Consider the following 25,235-nt stretch of genomic DNA (forward strand, 5'->3'; position numbering starts at 1 on the left):
CAAAACAAAAAAAACATTTTGTGTGTTGCACCTATCTGTAGTCACTGTATTTAGAAATTAAAACTGAGTTTTTAAAAACATGTGTTAATTTATTAAAAGTAAAAATAACATTTTTAATGAGGAATCCCCTCTGAGCAGTTACTAAAAAGAATGGCCTGGTTTTACAATCTTGGAAATCTCTAATTTTTGGTTCATCAGACAGCTATTATTATCTGCTCCAGCATTTAATCTATTGCAATACTATTTTACTTAAAATATATGAAGAGCATCTGTCCTCACACAAGCACATTGTTGGAAAAGGAGAACATATTCCAATAGCCTTTCTCCAATAATTGTGACTTTTCTTCCTGAAGTCATCAATGAATGTTTCCTTATATTAAAATCCATTGGTGTATCTTATACTCTGCATCCACATTTTACCCTTGCATAATCTTATAACATCATGTGTTGGTCTTTCAGAAAATATTGGTTCACTGAGTTTTCAGACTTTCCAAATGTTGACATACTTCAATATTCAATATCCAAGTCACATTTGTTAATATCACCACCAATTTTATCAGAAAAGAAGCTATCAAAGTCTTGGGGAGCTGTCAAGCTTACAATAGTGGATACAAGTTTTCCAAAGCCAGAATTTTATCATTGACAAGTAAGACGCTCAGTTGGTTTCCTTGAAATGACAAGGTCACTCTGTTAGTGTTATCTTCCAAATTGCTACATTCCTGAATAACCACATTTGTCTCATTTGTTCTTTCAACAAAAAATGTGCTATGAAAAAAACATGGCTAGTATGGCGTATAATTCAGTTAATAGAAAGTGTTTTTTTTCTCTGGATAACCACTGTAATCCCGTATGCATCCTAAGTGCTTTATGCATAATTTTCCATTTTGTCACCCAGAATAGTAACTAAATCCTGTACTCCAAAGTTGAATTATCTTGCTTCATCAAGAAATTAAGAATACCCCTAAGCAGAAAAAAAAATTTGCAAGTGTGTAGAAATTGAAAAATACAATACATGACAACAGTTGGTATTACTTCCTCGACTAATGGTAAGATGCCAACAGTTTTATCTACTATCAGTGTAAATGTCAGTAAAAAAAAAAAAAAAAAAAGTGAATCAGGTCTTGGGAACTACATTTTGAAAACTGCTGCTTTAGTATCCTAACAAATAACAAAGTCATCCTATATATATATATAATTAATTAACTTCAGAATCATAAAATGTTGCATATCCTAAAAATGAGGTGTGAAAGGGCAGCAGGTGTAGTCGGTGGCCAGGTTTCAGGGGTAGTGAGAGCATGAGGGGGGGGGCGAGAAGCTAGTGAATCCGCAAAGGCAAGTCTGGGGGTTCTGAGGCCTGCCAGGTTGATGTGCTTCAGGAGACTGAAGTCTGAGGAGCTGGTCAAAGAGATGGAATGGGAACAAATGTAAATAGGAATGAGGAGATACATATATGCTATTAGTACTTTGTGCTGTGGTGTGAATGACCGCTGCGACAACAGCTGGAGATGGGATTAGAAAGAACGAGAGCAAGGCCAATTCATTGGAGGAACAGTTTCCCCGATTCCCCCTTTAAGATAATTACAGTGTTTCTGGAGAAGGGAGAATTCTTTGCTCAAGGGTTATCGGGATTGTCTGGAAATGGGGATGCAGGAGATTAAGGATGCCTTGTTCTGTTTCTCTAATTTGGAAAAAGAAAAAAGAAAAAAAAAAAGGAAGAGAAAAAGAAAAAGGCAGTTTCCCTTTAGTATTTCTGGAAGTTTTTTTTTTTCTTTTAATATTTTATTTATTTATTCATGAGAGACAGAGAGAGAGAGAGAGAGAGAGAGAGAGAGGCAGAGACACAGGCAGAGGGAGAAGCAGGCTCCATGCACGGGAGCCCGACCTGGGACTCGATCCCAGGACTCCAGGATCACGCCCTGGGCTGAAGGCAGGCTCCAGACCTCTGAGCCACCTGGGCTGCCCTTTGGAAAGTTTTTATTTGGGGGGGGGGGTTGCCTTTATATATTTTTAACCGATTATCTTTATTCACTGGCCTACTCTCAGTCAACACTTGCCTTGCGCTGTGCGCACCACACTCACGAGTCGCCCCCACCGGAGGCGCCTGCACATTTACAAGAGCTGGAAAATGGGCGCCTCCTTAGACTTGGACCCCGGGTGCCGCTCCCCCTTAAGGAGGCACTGGAAAGCGGCCGGCATATAATGGTCGGTGCAAGCCCCCAGAGAGGGCGTGCGTCCTTAAATGTTTAAAGCCTGGCTTTGCCTCTCTTGAGGTCCCGGAAGTGCCTCCCAAGCTTATGAATGTGGCATCCCTTTAAGGGAGGACCTTTTCTTCTTTCTTTTTTTCTTTTCCTGTCTTTTTCCTTTTTTCAACGCCTTATAGGAAAACGGTATGCTGTGTGCTCACTCGTGACCATATTCTCCGCCATTGGCTCTAAATTCTCAGGAAACTTGAGAGCCCCTCCAGTCTGCGGCTGAGCACCTGGTGGCTGCGGACCTGCCAGTCGGGGTGGGGGTCAGGGGTCAGGGGTCGGGGGTCGGGGGTGGGGGTGGGGCGGAAAGCACCCACCTGCTCTGGTGCTTGGCTGCTGTGGACGCGCAGCGAGGTAGGCCTGTGCGACTGCCCCCAAGTCCGCGGCCCTCGTTTCCGATCCCAGTGCACGTGGGCGTTCGCGGCCTGAAGGCCCCGGCCATGTCCCGACGGCTCAGCGCCCAGCGAGGGCAGAACATCCCAGAGGATGCCTGCTGTGAGGAGCACCGGGAGCCGCTGCGGCTGTTCTGTGAGGATGACCAAGCCCTGCTCTGCGGCCGGTGCTTCCGCCCCGAGGAGCACGAGAATCACGTGGTGAACGGAGTGCGGGAGGCTGCAGACCGTTACAGGGTGAGCTTCCGGCGGGCCCCGCGGTGAGCCTCCTGCGGCCCGCAGCGCCCGGATGTCACAGGGTGAGCCTCCTGCAGGCCCGGGAGCGCCCGGATGTCACAGGGTGAGCCTCCTGCAGGCTCAAGAGCGCCCGGCCCCGACAGGGTGAGCCTCCTGCAGGCCCGGGAGCGCCCGGATGTCACAGGGTGAGCCTCCTGCAGGCCCGGGAGCGCCCGGATGTCACAGGGTGAACCCCCTGCAGGCTCAAGAGCGCCTGGCCGTCACAGTGTGGGCGTCTTGCGGACCTCAGAGCGCCCGGCGGTCACAGGGTGAGCGTCTTGCGGGCCCCAGAGCGCCCGGCGGTCACAGGGTGAGTGTCCTGTGGGGCCCGGAGCGCTCGGACCCTGGCTGCCTCCTCTTATTAGCTGATCTGGAGGACAGAGCTTGCCTTTCCCATTCCCATTCCTCGCGACAGTGTCCTATCAGAGAATGTTAAATGAATACCATATTTAGACAAACTATAGAGCAAAGCGGACCTTGGGCTATTGGCCTTTCAGCTTCTAAGATTAAAAATCTAAAGTTTGGGGGTCCCTGGGTGGCTCGGCGGTTCAGTGCCTGCCTTTTGCCCAGGAGATCCTGGAGATCCGCCATGGATCCCACATCGGGCTCCCTGCAGGGAGCCTGCTTCTCCCTCTGCCTGTGTCTCTGCCTCTGTCTCTCTCTCTCTCTGTGTCTACCATGAATAAATAGAATTTTTTTAAAAAGATTTTTTATATAAGAGTTCTTGCTGCCCCTGGGCGGCTCAGTCGGTAAAGCATCTGATTTCATCTCAGGCATGCTCTCAGGCTCCTGGGATCAAGACCTAGGTCGGCCTCCCTGCTCAGTGAGGAATCTGCTTGTCCCTCTGCCTCTTCCTTCTCCTCTGTCTCATGTGTCGGCGCACTCTCTCTCAAATAAGTAAAATCTGAAAAAAAAAAAAAATTCTAACTGTTCTAAAGCAATTACTTTACCTGGAATTCTGTGATCTATTTCTCTGCAGAAATTATTCCAGGGGATATTGAACACATTGAAGGAGAAACTTGAAGTAGCGAAAAGCATATTGGCTGACGAACAGGAAAGAATGGTGATGATTCAGGTCAGTGCTTATTTCTAGTCTGAGCAGGGAATTACCTATAACGTTGGGCAGCAAATAACATAAAGTCAGAAGATAAATAACAAAGCAGGGAAAAAAATACTTGAAATCCATAGGTACAAACAGTGTTCCTTTCTTTACGAATAAAGAGTTGTTGAAAGTCAATAAGGAAAGACTAGACACTCGATAGAAAAATGATCAGAGAAAGGAGATTTCACAGAAGAGAAAATGCTACTGTCTTTTGAACTATAAAAAGATCCTGAACTTTGCTTATGGTAAGAGAAATACAGATTAACTCTTAAATGTGTGAGATGTCATTTGCAACCCTTGATTGACAGGTAAAAAAGATTGATAACACCATTTATACCAGTGCCACGGGGGAACGAGCATTCTGAGTACCATTGGTGACCACATAAACCCTGAAACCATTTAAAAGGCAGTTTGAGAATTACTATCCAAAATGAAGGCTAGTCATCTGTTATGCCCACATTTCACTTCTGATTTTACACCTTTTCTTCCTATTTAGCTCTATTCTGTGCCGGTATCCCAGCTTCTGGGTCTTCATCTTTTCCATTTTTAAAGAAAGTAAATGGCCACATGAGAATGGTAGAGGAGGAGAATTGACTGGCTTTCCAAGAATTTTTCAACTGATCCTCATTTTTTCAGCCTGAAGCACCATATATTCAACAGATTTTGGGGTCCCACTGTTTGCCAGGAACTATACTAGGTGCAAGGGATTTAGCAACAGGAGAGGAAAAAAATATTCTGCCCTTGTGCAACTGAAGGTGAATAAAACAAGGAAAATTAATGTTATATTTAATGTTATATGGTAAATATTATATATTCTTCAAAAAAAAAAAAAAAGCATGATGGGATGTGCTTTGAAATGAAGTGACCTTGTTCAGAAAGTGGCATTTGAGAAAACTCAAGCTGGTCAGGAATTGAGTTACGCAGCTTTGAGAAGGATCTGGTGTGTACTCAGTTGGGGTTGGAAAGGGTATAGAAGCTGGTAGATGAGGTCAGGAGATAAAGGGGCCAGTTCATATAGGGCAACTTGAACAGGTTTTTTGGTTTTTGTTTTTAGATTTTATTTATTTATTTATTTATTTGAGGTGAGAGAGCATGAGCTGGGAGGCGGGAGGAGAGGTAGAAGCCAACTCCTTGCCCAGGACCCTGGGACCATGATCTGAGCTGAAGGCAGATGCTTAACCAGCTGAGCCACCCAGGTGCCCCAGGGCAGCTGACTGACTGACTTTCTTTCTTTCTTTCTTTTTTTTTTAATTTTTATTTATTTTATGATAGTCACAGAGAGAGAGAGAGAGAGAGAGAGAAAGAGGCAGAGACATAGGCAGAGGGAGAAGCAGGCTCCATGCACCGGGAGCCCGACGTGGGATTCGATCCGGGGTCTCCAGAATCGCGCGCTGGGCCAAAGGCAGGCGCCAAACCACTGCGCCACCCAGGGATCCCCTTTCTTTCTTTCTTTAACAGTTTTTTCATGACACAGAAATAGAGACATCGGCAGAGGGAAAAGCAGGCTGTCTTTGGGGAGCCCATGTAGCTCCCAAAGGCAGATGCCTAACTAATGAGCCATCCAGGCGTCCCAGGGTAGACTTAAGTGAAATAGAGAAGAAACCTGGGGAAAGTTCTGAACAGGGATAGCTTGGTCGAATTTCCATTTTCACAGAAGCACTCTGGTAGCTGAAGTTAGGACTAGACTATTGAAGAATGAGAACAGAGGTGAGGACACCTGCAGGGGACTGTTGGCAGTAACCAGGGGCAGGGGCACAGTGACGGTGGGGATAGTGGGCAGCCGGGGTGGCTCAGAGGTTTAGCTCCGCCTTCAGCCCAGGGCCTGATCTTGGAGACCCAGGATTGAGTTCCATGTCAGGCTCCGTGCATAGAGCCTGCTTCTCCCTCTGCCTGTGTCTCTGCCTCTCTGCCTCCCTGTCTCTCTCTCATGAATAAATAAATAAAATATTAAAAAAGAAAAAGAAGGCGGGGTAGTGGTAGAGGTGGTGTGCAGTGGTCAGGTTCTTGATAAATCTCAATTCCATGGAGTCTCGTGAGGTGAAGTATCATTATGCTGGCTACTCCCAACAATCATCTCTAGCTCAGACTACAAAGTGATAAGCTTTCAGTCCATCTTCCTACTCAGCATCTATCGTTGTCTTTCATTTGTCTAAATGACTACTCAGAATCTGCATATCCAAAAACGAGCTGCTAATACATTCTCCATCTGTGGGACCCATCCCTTATTTATTTCCTTTTCTCTGTTTTGGCTACTTCGTTCTTCCAGTTGCTTTGTCTAAAAACCTTGGAGTCACCCTTTCATTCCTGTTTTCTCACACTCTCCATCCAAAGTATCAGCAAAAGCCATTTGCCCCATCTTCTAATTTTCCTTGTCTCCTCCTCTTTGTCACTGTGATCGTAGATTTCTCAGTTTTTTTTTTAAAGATTTTATTTATTTATTCATGAGAGACACAGAGAGAGGCAGGCAGAGGGAGAAGCAGGCTCCATGCAACGTGGGACTCGATCCTGGGTCTCCAGGATCACGCCCTGGGCTGAAGGGGGCGCTAAACTGCTGAGCCACCCGGGCTGCCTGATTTCTCAATTTTTAAGTCAATTAACATTTCCCCATCTTCATTTGTCCTTCTAAGATTATGTTGATGGGTTAGTTGATCTTGACTTGAAACTTTCTTTGTCCTTTGTATTTATTCCTCTTATTTCTTCCCCTGTACCTTATATTTCCTTGTGTTTATATTGGAATTGGAGATGGAAAGTGACCATAAATATTTATCTGTGGGGTTTAACTTGAAATCTATCATATCTGTGTTTGATGAAGGGAGAAGAGCAGGATTTTAAAGAGATGATTGAGTCTGAATATAGGATAAGGTTCCGGTTGATGGTTGAAGAGGAGATGAATGTCCAGAGCCAGCAAGGGTGCATATTCAACCCCAGCACGAGGGAAGACAATCAGAATCAGCTGATGGAGTTTGCCACGGAGTTGAAGGAGAAGTCCCAGGAAACACTACGGGTGAGATAGGGAAAACTGCATGCTCACAGTGTTTGGTAAATGAGAGAAAGAAGAGCTGAGCATTATACTGATTCTAGAATGAGACATCCATTGACAACCACACATGCATTGAAAGAATGTATATATTCTCCCAGCCGTTCTATATCTGATCATTGATCTTATAAATACACTTATGTGCATATAAAAAGATGTAAGAATAAAGGAATGCTGTAAAATTATTACAGTATAAAGCCCTGGTTTCGAGGTAGTCTTTGAAGCCAGACTGATGAGGTTCCTATCTGGCTTCTGCTATTTTACGAGTATCTATCTGGCTACTTTAACTTGTACACGCGTTTAACCTGTGATTTCATTCCCTTAGCTATAAAATGGGGATAACACCCCTAGTTTATAATATTGTTGTGAGGATTGAGTGTGATAATCTACATGAAGCTCTTTAAACAGTGTTTGTATATATTATGTAGTCAATACTATTAGGCATTATTATTAACATTACGATAGCAAGAGATTAAATGCAACCTATATCCATCAGTAAAGGACTCTCAAATCATATTTTGTATTTACAGTGGAATGCTTTTCAGCATTTAGTAAAGATAACAAAGCTTTATGTGTACAGATAAATTGTCTCAGGGAGCATATTTATTAAGAAAAAAACAAGCTGTGATACCAGCAATAAGGTATAATGTGCATCATTTGTGTTCTTGAAAAAACAGCTTTTGTGCTTACATGGAACATCTTTGTACGGATAAAAAACATCAGTGGCTTGATTATTTCTTACTAAGTTATTAAATTATTAGATTCAAATCTTAAGGATATAGGAAACTTTCTTAACAAAATGGCACAGGAAAATAATGTGATCTGTTTTAGTGTCATTTTCTGAATAAGTGGACTGCATGACACTGCTTCCATGTCAACATAAATATATTGTGTCAAAGAATCAAGTTTCAGTGGAGGTGTCTTAACACGGGGGGCATTGGGCCTTATCTAATCATACGTATTTCTGGAGTGGCAGGCAGCAAAGTGGGTTTAGGAGGTGGTTGAATTAGTGAATAAAAGAAATTACCACTTGTTAAATACTAATAAGGAGATGCTTTTGCAGAGACTGAATGATTTGGGGAAAGAGAACATGAATAAACTGAAGGAGAGTGAAGTCAGGCTTTCTGAACAGATCTGTAGCCTCCAAAGAATCACTGAAGAGCTAGAAAAGAAGTGTGGGGAATACACCCTAGCATTGCTCCAGGTAAGATTCCAGAAATCTTCACTACAGGATTTGAGAAATAAGAAGTGGACAATATCCATTAGGGATCAGTTCTAGAATAGTCAAGGGTTTTCAAACATACATGGAGGCTGTATAGTTATTTTCCAGGCATCAAAAGCATTATAAATTGTCTAAAATTTTAGTGTAGTGGAGAGCTAATTTAATATGAATTCTCACCTTGAGGCTATCAATAATGAGTTTGAATTAAGATGTCCCTTGATAGGGTAAAAAAATTGGTTAGTCGAATTATGTGTGATACATCAGTACAGTAGAATATTTGCAACCAGAAAAAAAGAATGAAGCAACTCCATAGTGGTAAAAGTTATTTTCAGGATCTTTAGTTAAAGTAAAGCATGCGGAACTGCTTTTTGTTTGGTTTTGGTGAATATGTGTCTATGTATAGACATATGCTCGTTAACATTCACAGACTGCCTTTGGCAAAATAAACATGAAGATTAGAACACAAACATTGAGCGGTAACCTTGGAAAAACAAGGGTGAGATTTATTTGTATAGTATTGCATATTTTAAGCCTTGTAACATGCATTACCTTCCAACAAGTAAATTATTATCTTTTTAAGACTCTATCCATCTCCCCCTGCCGCTGTGCTCATGTTTATAAAGTGAGGGCTCTTATTTTAGAAGCACTTACACATAAATCATTAGGTTCTCTACTAGGGCCAGACATACTACCAGACAGGTAAGGTAGGTGTGATTCAGTTATGCTCAGCTTCTGACCTAGCGCCATCCACCATCCCCAGTTTATTAGCAGGCTTTCAGCAGGCTTCTTCACCTCCTCAACTCTTGTTACTCATAGCATAAAAAGCAAGTAAAGGGGCAGAGTTCGATTGATGACCATTTTGGGTAAGATGGCTGAGGTGAGGTATGGACAATATGTCCCTTGGGAAATGCAAATCAAAACCACAGTGAGATAGATCCTCTCAACTGTTAAAATGGCTATCAGCAATAAGAGACGGTGGGTGCTGCTGAAGATGTGGTGTGAAGGGAGCACTTGATACCAAGTACCAAGGGATTCCTACTTGGTAAGAATATAGATTGGTCTGACCCCTACGGAAAGTGATATAGAGATAACTCAAAAAATTAAAAATAGATTTACCATATGATCCAGCAATTCCGCTTCTGGGCATATGCTCAAAGGAAACAAAAACAGGCTTTCAGAGAGATAGATGCACTCCCAATTTTGGAAATAACCCAAATGCCCATTAACAGAATGAATGGAAAAAATGTAGTATATATACAGTGGAATAGTTTTCAGCTATGAGAAAGGAAAATATCCTCCCATCTGTGACAACATGGGTAGACCTTGAGCAACTATGCTTTAAGCAAGATAAGTCAGAAAGACAGCTATTATGTGATGTCACTTACATGTGGAGTCTAAAAAAGTTAAACCTGTTTAAAAAAAAACGGAAGTAAAGTGGTACTTAATGGGGTAGGGGTGGAGGGGCATTGGTAACATAATGGTGTTTCTGGGTAAAAACTTAAAATGAATAGTAGTAAACCATAGAGATGTAATGCATGGTATAAGGGACATATCAAATGATATAGTATTATGATTGTATGATATGATAGGTATTGCCATGTCAGCAATCATTATAATATACAAGTGTATCAGAATAACACACTATACACCTTAAACTTAATAGCACATGTCAAATTTATACAATAGAAGAAGGAAAAAAAGACATCCGGATTAAATATAAAAGTTGCCAACATATCATCGGATTCATCAGGTGTCAGATTCCATATTAAATGACTATGTAGTCCATGACTATAATAAAATGAAAAAAAAAAAAACAAACCAGACATTTCCTTTGGGAATACAACAGTGATTTCAACCATTTTTCTGACTTCTATTCAGTGTTAAAATTTGATATCTGAGAATTAGCCCCACAAAGCTGGGGAAATTACATACAAATCAAGTTTCATTATTAGAAGATAGTTTTCAGGAGCAGAGCTCAGAAGAGGTGTGGCTTGAATAGTGTAACCTTATCTCTTTTTCATCCTGTAGAATGCGAGATACTCTGTGGAAAGGTAAGTTTTCCTTTTGGAAACATTGGGATGGGATTTAGGGTTTGATATGTGAGCATACAGGAATACAGATGTTGGCCTAAGTGAGGATCAGAAGGTCATGTAATGACATCCATCCTCTGAATGTGGGGGCACAGGGTCTGCACAGGTAACTGAGATTGTCCTTTCTTTAATAGGAGCGAGTCACTACTGCTTCAGTGTCTGGAGCCTGCCCAAATCACAGACCTGAGTTTATGCCAAGTGACAGGAATGAGTGGAATGCTCAAAGTTCTCCAAAGTAAGTTGACACACATTCATGATTACACGGCATTTGATTTTGTATTTGAGAACCAAGTGAACAACCTATCATAAATAGAAATAGATTCCAGAGAGCTTAAGGATTTAAAAAGACTGGAGAGTTTAATATACTATACACATTGGATAACTATCAAGAAAATAATTGTATGATCTTTTGTTGAAAGGCTTTCCTTTGCATATCCTTTCCCACTTTCCCAAGCCTGAAATGTGATCCCAAGCAGAGTCTAATAGGGGAAAAAAAAAAAAAAATTCTAGGGAAAAAATGTTGGCGCCTGGGTGGCTCAGTCAGTCAAGCATCCAATTCTTGATTTTTGACTCAGGTCATGATCTCAGGATGCTAGGATGAGTCTGTGTTCGGCTCTGTGCTCAGCAGGGAGTTGGCTTGAGGATTCTCTCTCTCCCTCTTCCTCTGCAAACCCCTCCCCCCACATGCTTGTGCTCTCTCTCTGTCTCTCTCTCTCTCTGTCTCAAATAAGTAAATAAGTCTTTTAAAAAATGGCAGCATGTATAATGAAAGACTTCCTACCCCATAGTTCTGCCTTTTTTGGAATGTCCTGTCACTGGATCCATACAGTGTGTGGCCTTTTGTGTCTGGCTTTTTCCACGTAGCCTAAAGCATTTGAGGCACATCCAGGTTTGTTCTGTGTATCAGTAGTTTATTCCTTTTTGTTGTTGTGTGGTACTCCATTGTATAAATATGCCACAGTTTATTCCTTTGCAATTCCAAGGCCACTTGAGTGTTTCCAAATTTATGCTGTAAATACTTCTTTGCGGAGTCTTATGGACATGACTTCATTTCTTTTGGTTGCATATATAGGAAAGGGATTATAAAATTTGTTTTCCAAACTGGCTGTGTCATTTTGCATTCCCACTGGTAATGCATCAGATTCAGTTGCTCTGCATCCTCACTAGCATTTGGTATTGTCATTCCATTCATTCATTCATTCATTCATTCATTCATTCATTTAAAGCAGATGTAATAGATATGTAGTTGTATATCACTTTAAATTTTAACGAACTTCTGAAATAACTAGTGATGTTGAGCATATTTTCATGTGTTTATTTGCACTTTATTATCTCTTTGAAGTGTATCTATAAACATTTTCACTATTTTTAAAATTTTCTTTTGTATTTAGTGTTGTGATTTCTTTATATATTCTAATTACCAGTCTTTTATCATACATATTTGCACATGTATCTCCCACTCTGTGATTTATATTTTTTTTATTAAGGTTTTAAATTTTAATTCTAGTATTGCCATCATAAGCGTTACATGCTCTATTTCCAACCATGTTGTTGCACAATGGCAAGATTCCATTCTTTTGTATGGTTGAGTAATACCCCCTCTTTATCCATTCATCAGTCAATGGATGCTTGGGCTGCTTCCATCTTTGCTACTTTAAAAAAGGGATGCATGTGTCCCTTGGAACTAGTGTTTTTTTATTTTGAGGAGCAAATACCCAGTAGTGTGATTATTAGATTGTAGGTAGTTCTATTCTTAACTTTTTGAAGAACTTCCATACTGTTTTCCACAGTGGCTGGACCAGTTTGCATTCCACCCACAGTGCACGAAGGTTCCTTCTCCATATCCTCACCAATACCTCTTGTTTCTTGTGTTGTTGATTTTAGCCATTCTGCCAGGTGTGAGGTGATAATCTTGTAGTTGGGATATGCATTTCCCTGATGGTAAGTGATGTTGAACATCTTTTCACGTGTCTGTTGGCCATCTGTATGTCTGATTTGGAGAATGTCTGTTCTTGTCTTTGGCCCATTTTTTAATTGGATTTTTTGGGTTTTGGGTGTTGAGTTGTATCAGTTTATATATTTTGGATCCTAACCCTTTATTATATTTGTCACTTGTAAATATCTTCTCCCATTCAGTAGGTTGTCTTTTATTTTGTTGATTGTTTCTTTCATCGTGCAGAAACATTTTATTCTTGATAATAGTCCCAATAGTTTATTTTTGCTTTTGTTTCCTTCGCCTCAGGAGACCTATCTAGAAAATATTGCTATGGCCAATGTCAGAGAAATTGCTGCCTCTGTTCTCTACTAGGATTTTTATGGTTTCTGCTCTCACATTTAGGTCTTTGATCTGTTTTGAGTTTTTTTATATAGCGTAAGAAGGTGGTCCAGTTTCATTCTTTTGCATGTAGCTGTTGAATTTTCCCAAAACAATTTGTTGAAGAGTCTGTCTTTATCCCATTGCATATTTTTTGCTTTGTTGAATATTAATTGGCCATATAATTCTGGGTTTATTTCTGGGTTTTCTATTCTGTTCCATTGATCTATGTGTCTGTTTTTGTGCCAGTACCATACTGTTTTGATTACTATAGCTTTGTAATATAACTTGAAGCCTGGAATTGTGATACCTCCAGTTCTGTTTTTCTTTTTCAAGATTGCTTTAGCCATTTGGGGTCTTTTGTGGTTCCATACAAATTTTAGGTTTGATTGTTCTAGTTCTTTGAAAAATGCTATTGGTATTTTAAAAGAGGTTGCTTGGAGTAGTATATATATTTTAACAATACTTGTTCATCCAATTAATGAGCATGGCATATTTTTCCATTTCCTTGTGTCATCTTCAATTTCTTTGATCTGTGATTCCTATTTTCATTTCACCTAATATTGTCTTTGAAGATGTTTGCATTTTTTGTATCCTAACAAATCCTTTACTACCCAAACAAAGATTTTTCTTCTAGAAGTTTTAGTTTTTACATTTAGGTCTGTTACACTTTTGGAATTATATATGATTCAAAATCTGGTGCAACTCCCCACCCCTGCCTTTTTTGTACATGTGTATATCCAGTTGTTCCAGCATAATTTGGCAAAAACACTGTTCTTCATTGAATTTACTTGTTAACACTTTTGTTGAAAATCAGTTGGTATGTACAAGCCAGGTCTACATTGACTCTAATAGGTCCATTGATCATTGTGTTTATCCTGTTGCTAGTACCACACTGGCTTGAATTTTACTCCTAGGAAGTCGTAAAATTGGCATGTGAGTTCTCCAAATTTGTTCTTTTAAAAATAATTTTGGTGAGGGACACCTGAGTGGCTCAGCAGTTGAGCACCTACCTTTGGCCCAGGGTGTGATCCTGGAGTCCCGGGATCGAGTCCCACATCCGGCCCCTGCATGGAGCCTGCTTCTCTCTTTGCCTGTGTCACTGCCTCTCTCTCTCTCTGTGTCTCTCATGAATAAGTAAATAAAATCTTAAAAAAATAATAATTTTGGCTAAAATCAGCTTATTGGCTTCTAAAAAAAAAATGGGGACTTCATCTGGTATTGCATTACATGTATAGATTAATTTTGGATAAAATGATATATTTTTATTTAGGTCTTTGGTCTCACTTAATCAGTGTTTTGAACTTTTCAGCAAACCCATATTGGGCATACTAGATGGATCCCTAAGTATTTTATTTTTTTAATGCTAATATCCATTTCTAATTGAAATTGCATTCATTTCTAGTTTATTGCTAGTATATAAAAATATTTGTATATATTTACATTGCATCTTATGACTGTGCTAAATTCATTAGATCTAGTGGCTTTTTTATAGATGCTTTGGGATTTTCTACAAAGATACTCAGGTAATCTATTAATACAGGCAGTTTTATTTCTTTCCAATATGTAAGCCTTTTCTACGTATTTCTCACCTTGTACTGGTTGTAGGACTTCTAATGTTGAATAGAAGCAGTGAGAAACATTTGTCTCATTCTTGATCTTAGAGTACAAGAAAGCATTAAGTCTTTCACCTTGAACTTTGATGTTAGCTACAGGTTTTTAATAGTTGCCTTCCATCAAGTTAAGGAAGTTCTCCCTCTATTCCTGGTTTGTTAAAACTTTTTATCATGAACAGATGTTGAGTATTAGATGATATTTCTGTATCTACCAAAATATTCATAATTTTTATTATTAATATGGTAAAATATATTTTTTCTTATGTTGGCCCAGCCTTGCATTCCCAGAATAAACTCTTGGTAATGATGTTTTATCCATTTTACATATTACTGGATTCAGTGTGCTAATACTGTAAGAATTTTTGCATTTATGTTTTTAAAGATTTTTTTTATATTTATTTATTAATGAGAGGCACAGAGACAGAGAGAGAGGCAGAGACACAGGCAGAGGGAGAAGCAGGCATCACTCAGGGAGCCTGTCGTGGGACTTGATCCCAGGTCTCCAGGATCAGGCCCTGGGCTGAAGGTGGCAGTAAACCACTGAGCCACTGGGGCATTTATGTTAATGAGGCATTGATATGTAGCTTTCTTTTAATCATCCACAGACACTTTAATTTTATTTTCATTTCTAGATAATCTGTTCTTTGTCGAATCCATTTGGTCTTGCTTTTTTAGCTTCATATATCCTATAGACATTTTTTTAAATAAATTTATTTTTTATTGGTGTTCAATTTGCCAACATTTTTTAAGCTTTCTTTTCCCTTAAAACATGCATGCAAAAATTATTTTAGCTCTGTGCCTAGTAATTACAATATCTAAAGTTACTCAGATTTATTTCTGCTAGTGTCACTCAATAGTGCCTTCTCACTCTGGGTGTGGGTTTGATTTTTTAACAGCAAGCCTCGCTTTTTTCCTTGGATATTCTTTTTAGAAATTGAGTCCAAGAATGAATCCATGAAAAAAAAAATAAAAATAAATAAAAATATTAAAAAAAAGAATGAATCTATGCATTATTCCAGAGAGAATTTGCATTTGTTTCTGCCAATCTTCTGGAAATACTAAAAGCCTGGGACAACTCAAATTTAAATTTCAGGGCTTATGGCTTTTAAGACCACCCTAATAATGATAAGAATTGGGCTTGAAGTCCAGAAATTGAAGTTCATTTGGCAACAAAACTTGCTGCTGGATTAGATATTAAAGTGGGAAATAAGAGACTACTCTGGGCTTTAGGGTTTAGCAGCTGAAGAAATTAAGCATGCTATTAACTGACGTAGAAACCAGAAAGCGGTAGTTTGGAAGTTCCATTTTGGACATAGTATGTATGAAATGCCTGTGTTATTTCTAACTGGTATTTGGTAGCATCTTTATGAAGTAAGCCTTAAATATATAGAAGTTATTGAAAACTGAGGCTAGGCGAAGTCACCTAGGGAGAAAGGAGTACAAGTTGTAAAAAGGAAGAGCCAGTCTTAAGCCCTGAGAAACCACAATATTTAATGGTTGAGGAGAAAGAGAGAAGAGAAGGAACGGTTTGAGATATGAAGGCAACTGTCACTTTCATTCAAGTGTAAGAAATCACATTGAGCTTCCTTGTTCTCAGCTTGATTTTTTTTTTTTTCTGGAGGATTCCCACAGGTTTTTCCAGCCTCTACTAATATGTTCTTTTGATTTACCCAATATCAAGAGCCTGCTGGCAACAATTTCTAGGCATCTGTGTCATACTCTGGTGATATTTAAGGTGAGAGCATTTCAGTCCCAGGGAAAAGCCAGGAATCCCAGGGAATCAAGACCAGTCACAGGGAAAAGCCTGCTCTGTTAGGAGATTTTAATAAATCTTTAGGGGAACAAAGCCTGGAGTTCAGGCTTGGAGATCTTTATGGGGAGTAGAGCTGGCTCCCAGCTGGTACATGTGAGGATTGGATACTGTTTTTACAGCCTGCCAAAGTTCCTTTCTGGTCTGACAGGTACTTGTAAACCTTTGTGTAGTTCATTACTCTTCCTCCTCAGATTGCATCTCCTTCCATTCTCTTATCCACCTTTTCTTCTGTGATGTCCAGTTCTTGAAACAAAGCTCAGAAGTTCCCTTTCCTGAACTTGTAGATAGCCTCTTCCTTTTCTTTGCCTGTGACTTGTACCCATTCGTTGGCATGCCTCTTCATGTTAGAAATCCTCAGTCTTTGGTGGTGGCATGGATGACTTACTGAATGCAACTGAGTTTCTCTCTCCCTGCAGGAGCTGTCACTTTGGATCCTAATACAGCTCATCCCTGTCTGGTCTTATCTGAGGATCGGAGAAGTGTATGTCTCAGGAATGTCCAGCAGGATGTGCCTGACGGCCCCGGGAGGTTCATCTTCGAGGCCACCGTGTTGGGGGTGGAGAGCTTCACTTCAGGGAGGCACTACTGGGAGGTGGATGTGGAAAAGGCAACCAGGTGGCTGTTGGGGATATCTGAAGACTCTGGCAGTGGACACAGTGACCTACCCACTGCTGCCAGAGATAAAGTCTTACTCATAGGTTCTATGATGGGAACTAATTATACGTTCTGGGTCTTTCCCCCTCTGAAGAAAGTCTCCTTGAGAGGAGAGCAGATGCACAAAGTTGGAGTCTTCCTAGACTACAAGTATGGGCAGTTATCCTTCTATGATGTGACAGATAGATCTCTCATTTATAATTTCTCTTCTCTTACCTTCCGGGGAGCTGTCAGACCCATATTTTCTCTTTGTATCCCAACTGGAGGCACAAATTCTGACTCACTCAGTGTTTGCTGTCCTCATGTTGCGTCTTGTGATGTTACTGTTAGCCCACAGGCTTCCTCAGCATGAAATCTAAGACTACTAGGGGCCAGGAAGTGAAGAGCTTGACTTTGTAAAAGGATCTATATAAAGTAATCCAATAAAAGTTTCTAACACTTGTTTGAGTTGGAATACAGTTCATTACGCCAGAACTTTTACATTCAAGAGGCTTTCAACACCTATTTAGTGAAAGGGGTTACATTGAAACTGAGTCATGAGTGATAATAATGGAAAGACCCTACACTAATTTGAACAATAAATGCATATGAAGCATAAAATGGGGAGCTTACAAAAGTAATATAGTCTGGAAGTTCTAGCACTAAGTTAAGGACTCTTGCGGTTTCTGAAAACATGATTAAATATAATCAAGACTAGGTTTGAGGATATCCTCTCAGTGACATATGAAATGAAGACATCTTATGACTGATCCTATTACTGATGGTGTCAAGACTTCCTAATATCATTCCAGAGAACTTCATTTCCCTGGGTAGTCTATTTGGGTGGGGAGGAGGTGTCACAGAAAATACGGATATTTTAAAATTATTTTTTTCAACATATTCTACTACTGTCTTACAAGGAAAATTAGATTTCTTAAAAGAAGCCTGATAATTCAATGCTTTGATATAAGCAGTATGTGTATTGTATTTTCTCTCATCTTTCTCTGTTTGATGATCCACTGAAAAGTTTTTTCCTGCAGCCTTGCTTGGGTGGTTCTACAATTCTGAGAAGATGACATGTTTCAAGAGGGACTTTTATGTAAAAGATTATCCTACTTTATTTCCCTTAATATTTTTAACAACCTATAAGTATATATTAATCTTATTCCTCATGTAGAAGTAGACACAGAGGTGATTTAATGTTCCTAAGTCACATAGCTATTAGTGTTCAGTAAGTAACCAGGATCAGGAATTAAGTCTGGATCATGGAATCAGAAAGCCAGCTCTGTCTCAGGTCCTGTTTCTTACACAATAGGTTCCTGTGTGTGATGAGGTAGGTCGGTGGTCTCATTCAAGTTTCCTAAAAAATGCAAGCTGGTTTCTAAAGGAAGTGGTGGAAACATTTATATTTGTTTCTATAGATATATATATATATTCTTATATTTATTAGAGTATGAAGGCACCTGGGTGGCTCAGTTGGTTAAACATCTGCCTTAGGCTCAGGTCCTGATCCCAGGATCCTGGGATGGATCCCCATATTGGGCTCCCTGCTCAGGGACCCTGCTTCTCCCTCCTCTGCAGCTCCCCCTGATTGTGCTCTTTCTTTCTCTCTCAAGTAAATAAATAAAATCTTAAAAACAAATAAACAAACAAAAAAACAAGTCCGGGAGGAGCAGAGGAACATGGATGAGCTGACTATGCTGAGTGTAGGGCCAGGAGTGGGACTCGATCCCACAACCTGAGCTGAAATCAAAAGTCTAAAATCAAGAATCGGAGGCTCAACCATCTGAGCCACCCAGGTACCCCTGGAACTGATTTATTTTTTATTTTTTTATTTTTTGGAACTGATTTTTAATTGACTATTTAGAATTTTCAAAATTTGCTTTTACTGCATCATATGGATAATTTGTATGTGGGTAAAGATGTAAGTTTAGAAGAAATATTTGCACATCTTGACAGCAAATCACAAGAAGCCTTGGGGAAAAATAGCCCTGATCTGAGAAGTAGGGGGTTAGGTTAGGTGAGTGAGTTGAAAGTAAAACAATTATTGGAAACACTGAGATTCAGGACTTGGAGTAGTGGCTCTCAAGCCTCTTTACAATTTCCTGAGTGAAATGATGCATCATGTAGGCAAATGTGAGAATTAATGTCTCTGATTCTAAGTCTCTACTGTCATCTTGCTTCAAATTTCTCCTGCTTCTGCAACTTAACTATTAAGAACTATTTCAAAAACTTAGAAACCAGGAGAATACAGTATGTCTTTTCAGTGCTGCTCTGGGACATCAACAAGCACAAAAACATTTAAATTCTCTAGAAAAATGTATCTGCATTTGACTTTGGTACTTACCATTAGACGAGAACCCAGATACTGAAGTTTAGGACTTAGTATTTATTTATTTTAGTAATCTCTACACTCAGGAGGGGGCTTGAGCTCACTACCCCAAGATCAAGAATCATGCTCCTGGGGCAGCCCGGGTGGCTCAGTGTTTTAGTGCTACCTTCAGCCCAGGGCCTGATCCTGGAGACCCAGGATCGAGTCCCACGTCAGGCTCCCTGCATGGAGCCTGCTTCTCTGCCTGTGTCTCTGCCTCTCTCTCTCTCTCTCTCTCTCTCTCTCTCTCTCTCTCTCTCTCTCTCTGTGTGTCTCATGAATAAATAAATAAAATATTAAAAAAAAAAAAGAATCCTGCTCCTCTGGACCAGCCCGATACCCCTGAACTTACATGTTATATGAGGATTTGTCTGGTAGGAAAACGACCCCCTGGTTTTATTGCCCTGTAGAATACTAACCAGTTTTGTATCTAACCTAAATAATCTTACTTTAATATCCTTTTCATAGTTTTGATGATCTGTAAATTGCTTCTCATTCCTCTTGGAACCAACTTTTTCTGATTCCCTAACAAATTGCTGAGTTGAACAAAATTTTGACCTGTTTCTGTGTATATTTGCATGAGAATCATGTGATTAAGCCTTTGAAAGAAGAGCTTTGACACAGCCTACTGACCCTCTGAACAGAGATGCCCCAAGCACCCTTGCAGCCACAAGGACTTTGCACGTGCAAAACTCTATACTTTAGTCACCACTGCTCCATCCCCATTTTTTTGCAAACTCTGACTCATTCTTCACATCTTAGTATAATATAAGTGTTATTCTTAAAGGAGCCTTCCGTAGCATCCTTAACAAGAATGAATCCTGGGGCATCCCTTGTACCAGATTCTTGTTATGGAAAGCCCAGTTGCAATTTTTATATTTGGGCAATTCTTCAATTGCCTTCCCCACGAGACTGTAAACTCTTTGAGAGTAAGAACTATGTCTGTTTCTGTTCATCCTTCTAATATTCTGGTGGTAAATACCCCTGAGCATGTAAATTCTCAAATATATACTGAAAGAGAGGAAAAAAGCACTTAGTATGGTAGCTTGTGGGGCTGTTGGGTGATGCCAGAATGTCAGAGTCCCGGAGTGGAGAGATGTACCTGTGTCAAAACTAAAAAATGAGTAAAGAATATTCATATGAAGTGACTTAGTTGGCTGAGGCAGCCATAATAAGTACCACAAAATGGATAGCGTGAACAACAGGTGTATTACCTCCTAGTTCTGGATGCTAGCCATCTAAAAATCATGGTGTTTATAGAGTTAGGTCCTTCTGATGACAGTTGCATGTCACTTTCCTAGCTTCTGGTGGTTTGCTGACAGTCTTTGGTGTTTCTTGGCTTATTGATAACACCCCCTTCTCTGTCTTTATCTTCACTTGGCATTCTCCCTATGGCTCTGTCTCTTCACATGACTTTTTCTTTTTAATGAGGGAATGAACCATTTATATTGGATTAGGGCCCACCCTACAGTATGTCTTCATTTTAACTTAATGACCCTATTTATAAACAAGGTCACACTCCGGTACAGGGAGTTAGGACATCTTGTGCATATGTCAGGGGAAGTAGAGACAATGACAGTTGAACCCATAGTAAATTGGTTTGTCTAGAAATTATTTTTAATGTGCAGTAGCAGGTTTGCAAATTCGGTTTATCCTAAAATCACCTGAGGAGCTCTTAAAAATCTGAATATTTAAGCCACCCCTCTTGACACACGCCAATATCTTCAAGTTTTGGGTTGGAACCCAGGCATCATTTTTCCAAAGCTCCCTTGGTGGTTACAATATGCAGACAAGATTAAGAAGAAAATTAGTAGAGACAAGAAACAAAAATGGTTTGGTCAGTGGCAAAGCCTTTTGTATGGCTTGCAATTGCATGTCTTAAAACCTAAAGACATGGTGATAGTACTGGGGAGGTGGACTATTTGGTTTTCAGATGAGAGGAAGTTATACATGGTCTCTAGTGATGAGCAAGTGTGCGTAGTTCACATGACTGGGACTACCAATCAGACTGCTGTTTAAGGAAAATTGTTGGTAATGTATAATTAGAAATTGCTTTAGGAGACCATATGTCTTGGAACTCTGGGCTAAGTAAGGGAAGGATATTGGATCCTCAGAGCCTCCAGTGGTTGGGAACATCTGGGATTATCCAACCACTCTGGGGAGCTACTGCTACCCTTAAAACACTTTACATATGGCAAGGTTTTTTTTTTTTTTTTTTTGCTTGGGGTACTTTTAAGTTAAAAACCCAGTTTCATTCTCTGGTTATAACTTGGAAATAGTGCTCTACAAATGTGTAGCAAAGTCCAGCTGTGAGGCTCTTTATAGCTGAACTACTGATACCTTTCTGGGTTAAGAATAAGGGAAGGCTCACAGCTGCTGCCAATCTAGACCTACTCCTACCTTCAGTTGAGAGTCAGGGCAGGCTGCTTGAAATCATCTGTCTGGGAATAAAAGAAGGAAAGGTAAGTGACCTCACTGCAGTTAATTTTCTTGATCTTGTATAAAGCAAGGAAAAGATAAAGAGAAGAATAAAGAATACATGGAGAAGTCATTTGAGGTTCTGATTTCTTGGCTTTTCTGATTAGAGTGTGATAAACATCATCCATCAGTGGTCCATGGAAGTTAAAAAGCACATAGACAGGGAATGTGAAAAGATGGAGAAGGTTACAATTTAGTTGTGTCTTGACAAATTGGAAAGTTGAGAGAATGGGAAATTTGCCCCTGAAAAGAACCTAGTGTCAGGTTGGAAACTTATAACCACAAGAGAAGAATTCTCTGCAGCAGATGAATGGGGTAGAATGACAAAAAGGATATTTAATTTAAATATTACATATTAAGGTAATTTAAGTTTGTAATCTATTGTCTGCAAGGTAAAGTTCTAAATACTTTATATGTATCATCTCATTCTTTTAACTCTAAGAGGTAGATTTTTTACTTCTAATTTACAGAGACAGACATGCTAAAAATCACCAAATAGTAATACAGGCTTAAACTGGCAATTTAATCTTTCCACCCACACAGATTGTATCTCCCTAAAGGTATTCAGTCAGATAACTGGGATTGACTGGAAGGAAAGGTGGGGGAAGTAAAAGCCTGATAAGATGTAAAGGTGAAATTCACATTTCTCAAAAGTGGTTGATGGAGAGTTAAATGAATTTTGTGAAAACAGTTTTACATTATGTATTTGTATAGTAAAATTTTTAATTAAAAAGATTACAACTGAGGTGAATTTTTTTCTGAATATTTTAACGAGTTTGTGTTTATTCTAATGAACAGTCTCTAGTCAGCTAAAGATAGTTTGCATTGTGTTTCTTTTTGCAGATAGAACTATGTGGTCATTCCAGATACTTGAGATACTAGTGGATTTTTCTCTGAGAAGGTGGGTGGATCTGAGGGTGGAAGAGTACTTGTTATAACCTCCTTAGCTTTTGTTCTTTGGCCTATGAAATTTCTGAAGCTAAAAGCTATTCCTACATTTGATGTTGAAATTTAGAACTTCAGAGATGAGGAACTGTAAGTGTAATTTTTCTCTGAGAATATACTATCCTTTTTGCCATTGTGGAGTTAGGTGGCTTGCTTTGGAGGGAAAGGCAGAGACACTAGTTTCCTGGGTCGAGTAATTTGAGGAATTGGAGAAGGTGTATGATAGGCTTCACCTCTTTAGGACCAAAGCCTCTTTAAAAACCTATGAAAAAAAAAAAAAAACATGTGAAAATCCATCAAGAATATCTTCCCCACCCTCAGAGTCCACAAGGTTCACAAATGTGCCAACCTTTCAGGCAACCCATGCTTTATGTAAGCTTCAGGGTTCACTTTGTTTTGATTTACTCTGGAGTCATCACTGGCTTCTCTATTTCACTCCCGTTCTACATTCAGTCCGTCAGCAAGTGCTGTTAGCTCTTTCATATATATCACAATTCAAAGTTTTTTTTAAACTATCTTTCATCTTACCACACTAGTCCAAACTAGACGGCTGTGGTGGCTTTCCACTCTTGTCTTCTTCAATCTACTCTCCACAAGGAAGAGCTCCCCTGAACATTCTATCTCATTCTCTTCCTCTTTCATTATTTCCTTTATAGCATCAGTAATTACCTGGATTCATATTTATCTATCTTCTGTCTCAGGAATGTAAGGCGTGATAGCAAGGGTTTTGAATGAATGGTGAACGATACAATCAACAAATATCAACTGATCGGTATATGCCCTGTACTTTTACATGAGAGAACAAAACAAAGATCCCTGACATCAGTGGACAGATAAGACAGCTTGACATTGGAACTTTGGAGTATTATTTTGTCTAAGGAACTCTCTAAGAATTGTTTGTTTTGTCCATAGGATCACTACTAATGAAATAGAGTTCTCTAATATCCTTTTATCATGATCCAGTGGACCATCAGGTTTTCCCAAGCATGTCTCTGAATATGACTTAAAAAAATCAGAGCTTAGTTTTTTTTCTGATACAATAGACCAGCTTTCTGGCTCAGATCTAAAGCCTGAGATAAATACAGGGCCTGGGGGGAGGGGGCAGGGGAGAGATGGATGCCTAATTGACTTGCTTCAAATAAAAGAATTTACTGCGAGGAGGGGTTAAATCTTTTCTGTTGTTAAGAACAGATCTTTGTTTATACATGCACAACAGTTTATTCTTACTGCATAGATGGAATATAGTAATTCAGGCCTTGGAGGCAAAGATCACAAAAAGTGTCTACTAAAGAGAAGGCTATAGCTACTCATAAAAACTATAGGTTAAGATTTTGTACTAACTAGAAATCCCAAGAGCTATTACCCTGTTAGTTCATGATGGTTGCTCTGGGAAATTCCCCAGTGGCTTTCACATGAGTATCAAAGTCCCAGGTGTTCTGTTTGGCTAATGGTTTTTCAGTCCTGAAGCATTTAGTGTTCCTCTCTTTCGTTACTTTTCTCTAAACTCGTTTCTACACAAGATTTAAAACTTCAATATCTAAGAGAAGATAGTACATATCATTAGGTGTCATAAGTATCCATACATATATGCACACATACAAACCTATATATATATAATACCAGTAGCTAGTTGAGAACGTGATGGGGTTTATTCTCCCAGTGAAAGGTTAGTGGTGTATTCTTTTTGACAATACAGCTTTACTTTTATAGCATATAACATAAATCATGCATTTTCTCTTTGGAAAATATGTCTTATTTACCTCTGTCCCACCTTAAACACTGTGGAAGTCCACAGTAGCTATTCATTAAGTATTGGTGAACGGTGGACGTTTTGTTAAAAAATAAATGGCCTTTTAATGTGTTGGTTGATGTTATCTTACAGAAAAGAGAGAAAAAAACTTAAAAGTTAAGGCTTGCAAACTGGACAATGAAACATAGGCCCCTAGATGGTTTCTAGAATGCTGGCTATCAGGTTTATCCCTTGCCCCAAGGCAGACTTGAAAACCAAAAGGGAAGACCTGATATTCAGTGTTTCTTATGGTTTCCCAGCCACTTTTTAACTGCCCTACTCATAGATAAAAATGAACAACAGGGGCACCTGCTTGGCTCAGTCGATTAAGCATTGGACTCTTCATTTCGGCTCAGGTCATGATCTTGGAGTGGTGGTCTGGCCCAGGGTGGGCTCCACGCTGAGTCTGCTTGGGATTCCCTCTCTCCCTCCCCTGTTACCCCTCTCCCCTTCCTGTTTGCACATACTGTCTCTCAAATACATAAATAAAATCTTTTTTTTTAAATACCAACAAATGAGTTAAGAAAAATATGGAATGTGATAGACAAAGACGGATAGTAGGAAGTAGAATTTGAAGGAAAACCTCAAAACCATTAATTTCTCAGAGAAATGAAAAGATATTCTAGAGATACTGTGTACATATATTTACATATAAACAAGAAATAAGGAACTCTTCTATATAAAAAACAGCAGTAATGAAATTCAGTAAAAAAGGTTGGAAGAAAAAAAAAAGGAAATATCCTAGAGAGGAAAGCAAGAAGATGAAAAACATTTGAAAAAGGTAAATCTAATCCAGGGAGTTTACTTCTGATCCATGGGAATTACAAGGAGAACTGAGAAAGTGGAGGGAGCAGAGGAAAATTATATACACATTTTAAGTTGATGGATTTTACATTGAAAGGGTCCCT

The 25,235-nt window shown here is 39.5% G+C and overlaps 1 protein-coding gene across 1 annotated transcript; it reads left to right on the forward strand.

The window, feature by feature from the left end:
- The first annotated feature begins 2,689 nt into the window (after positions 1–2,689).
- Positions 2,690–17,117, forward strand: TRIML2 (tripartite motif family like 2). Its single transcript, XM_055315679.1, has 7 exons — positions 2,690–2,878; positions 3,897–3,992; positions 6,832–7,023; positions 8,120–8,260; positions 10,307–10,329; positions 10,503–10,603; positions 16,528–17,117. Exons 1-7 carry the CDS (start codon positions 2,690–2,692, stop codon positions 17,115–17,117), a joined length of 1,332 nt encoding a protein of 443 aa, XP_055171654.1.
- Positions 17,118–25,235: the final 8,118 nt, after the last annotated feature.

This window comes from Nyctereutes procyonoides, unplaced genomic scaffold (assembly GCF_905146905.1).
Source record: "Nyctereutes procyonoides isolate TBG_1078 unplaced genomic scaffold, NYPRO_anot_genome, whole genome shotgun sequence".
Taxonomy (NCBI): domain Eukaryota; kingdom Metazoa; phylum Chordata; class Mammalia; order Carnivora; family Canidae; genus Nyctereutes; species Nyctereutes procyonoides.

Excerpts from the sequence above, each read along its gene's own strand:
- TRIML2 (XM_055315679.1), top strand. The coding sequence starts at position 2,690 with ATGTCCCGACGGCTCAGCGCCCAGCGAGGGCAGAACATCCCAGAGGAT. Across the intron at positions 2,879-3,896 it reads AGGCTGCAGACCGTTACAGG|AAATTATTCCAGGGGATATT; the intron begins GTGAGCTTCCGG and ends ATTTCTCTGCAG. Across the intron at positions 10,604-16,527 it reads AATGCTCAAAGTTCTCCAAA|GAGCTGTCACTTTGGATCCT; the intron begins GTAAGTTGACAC and ends CTCTCCCTGCAG.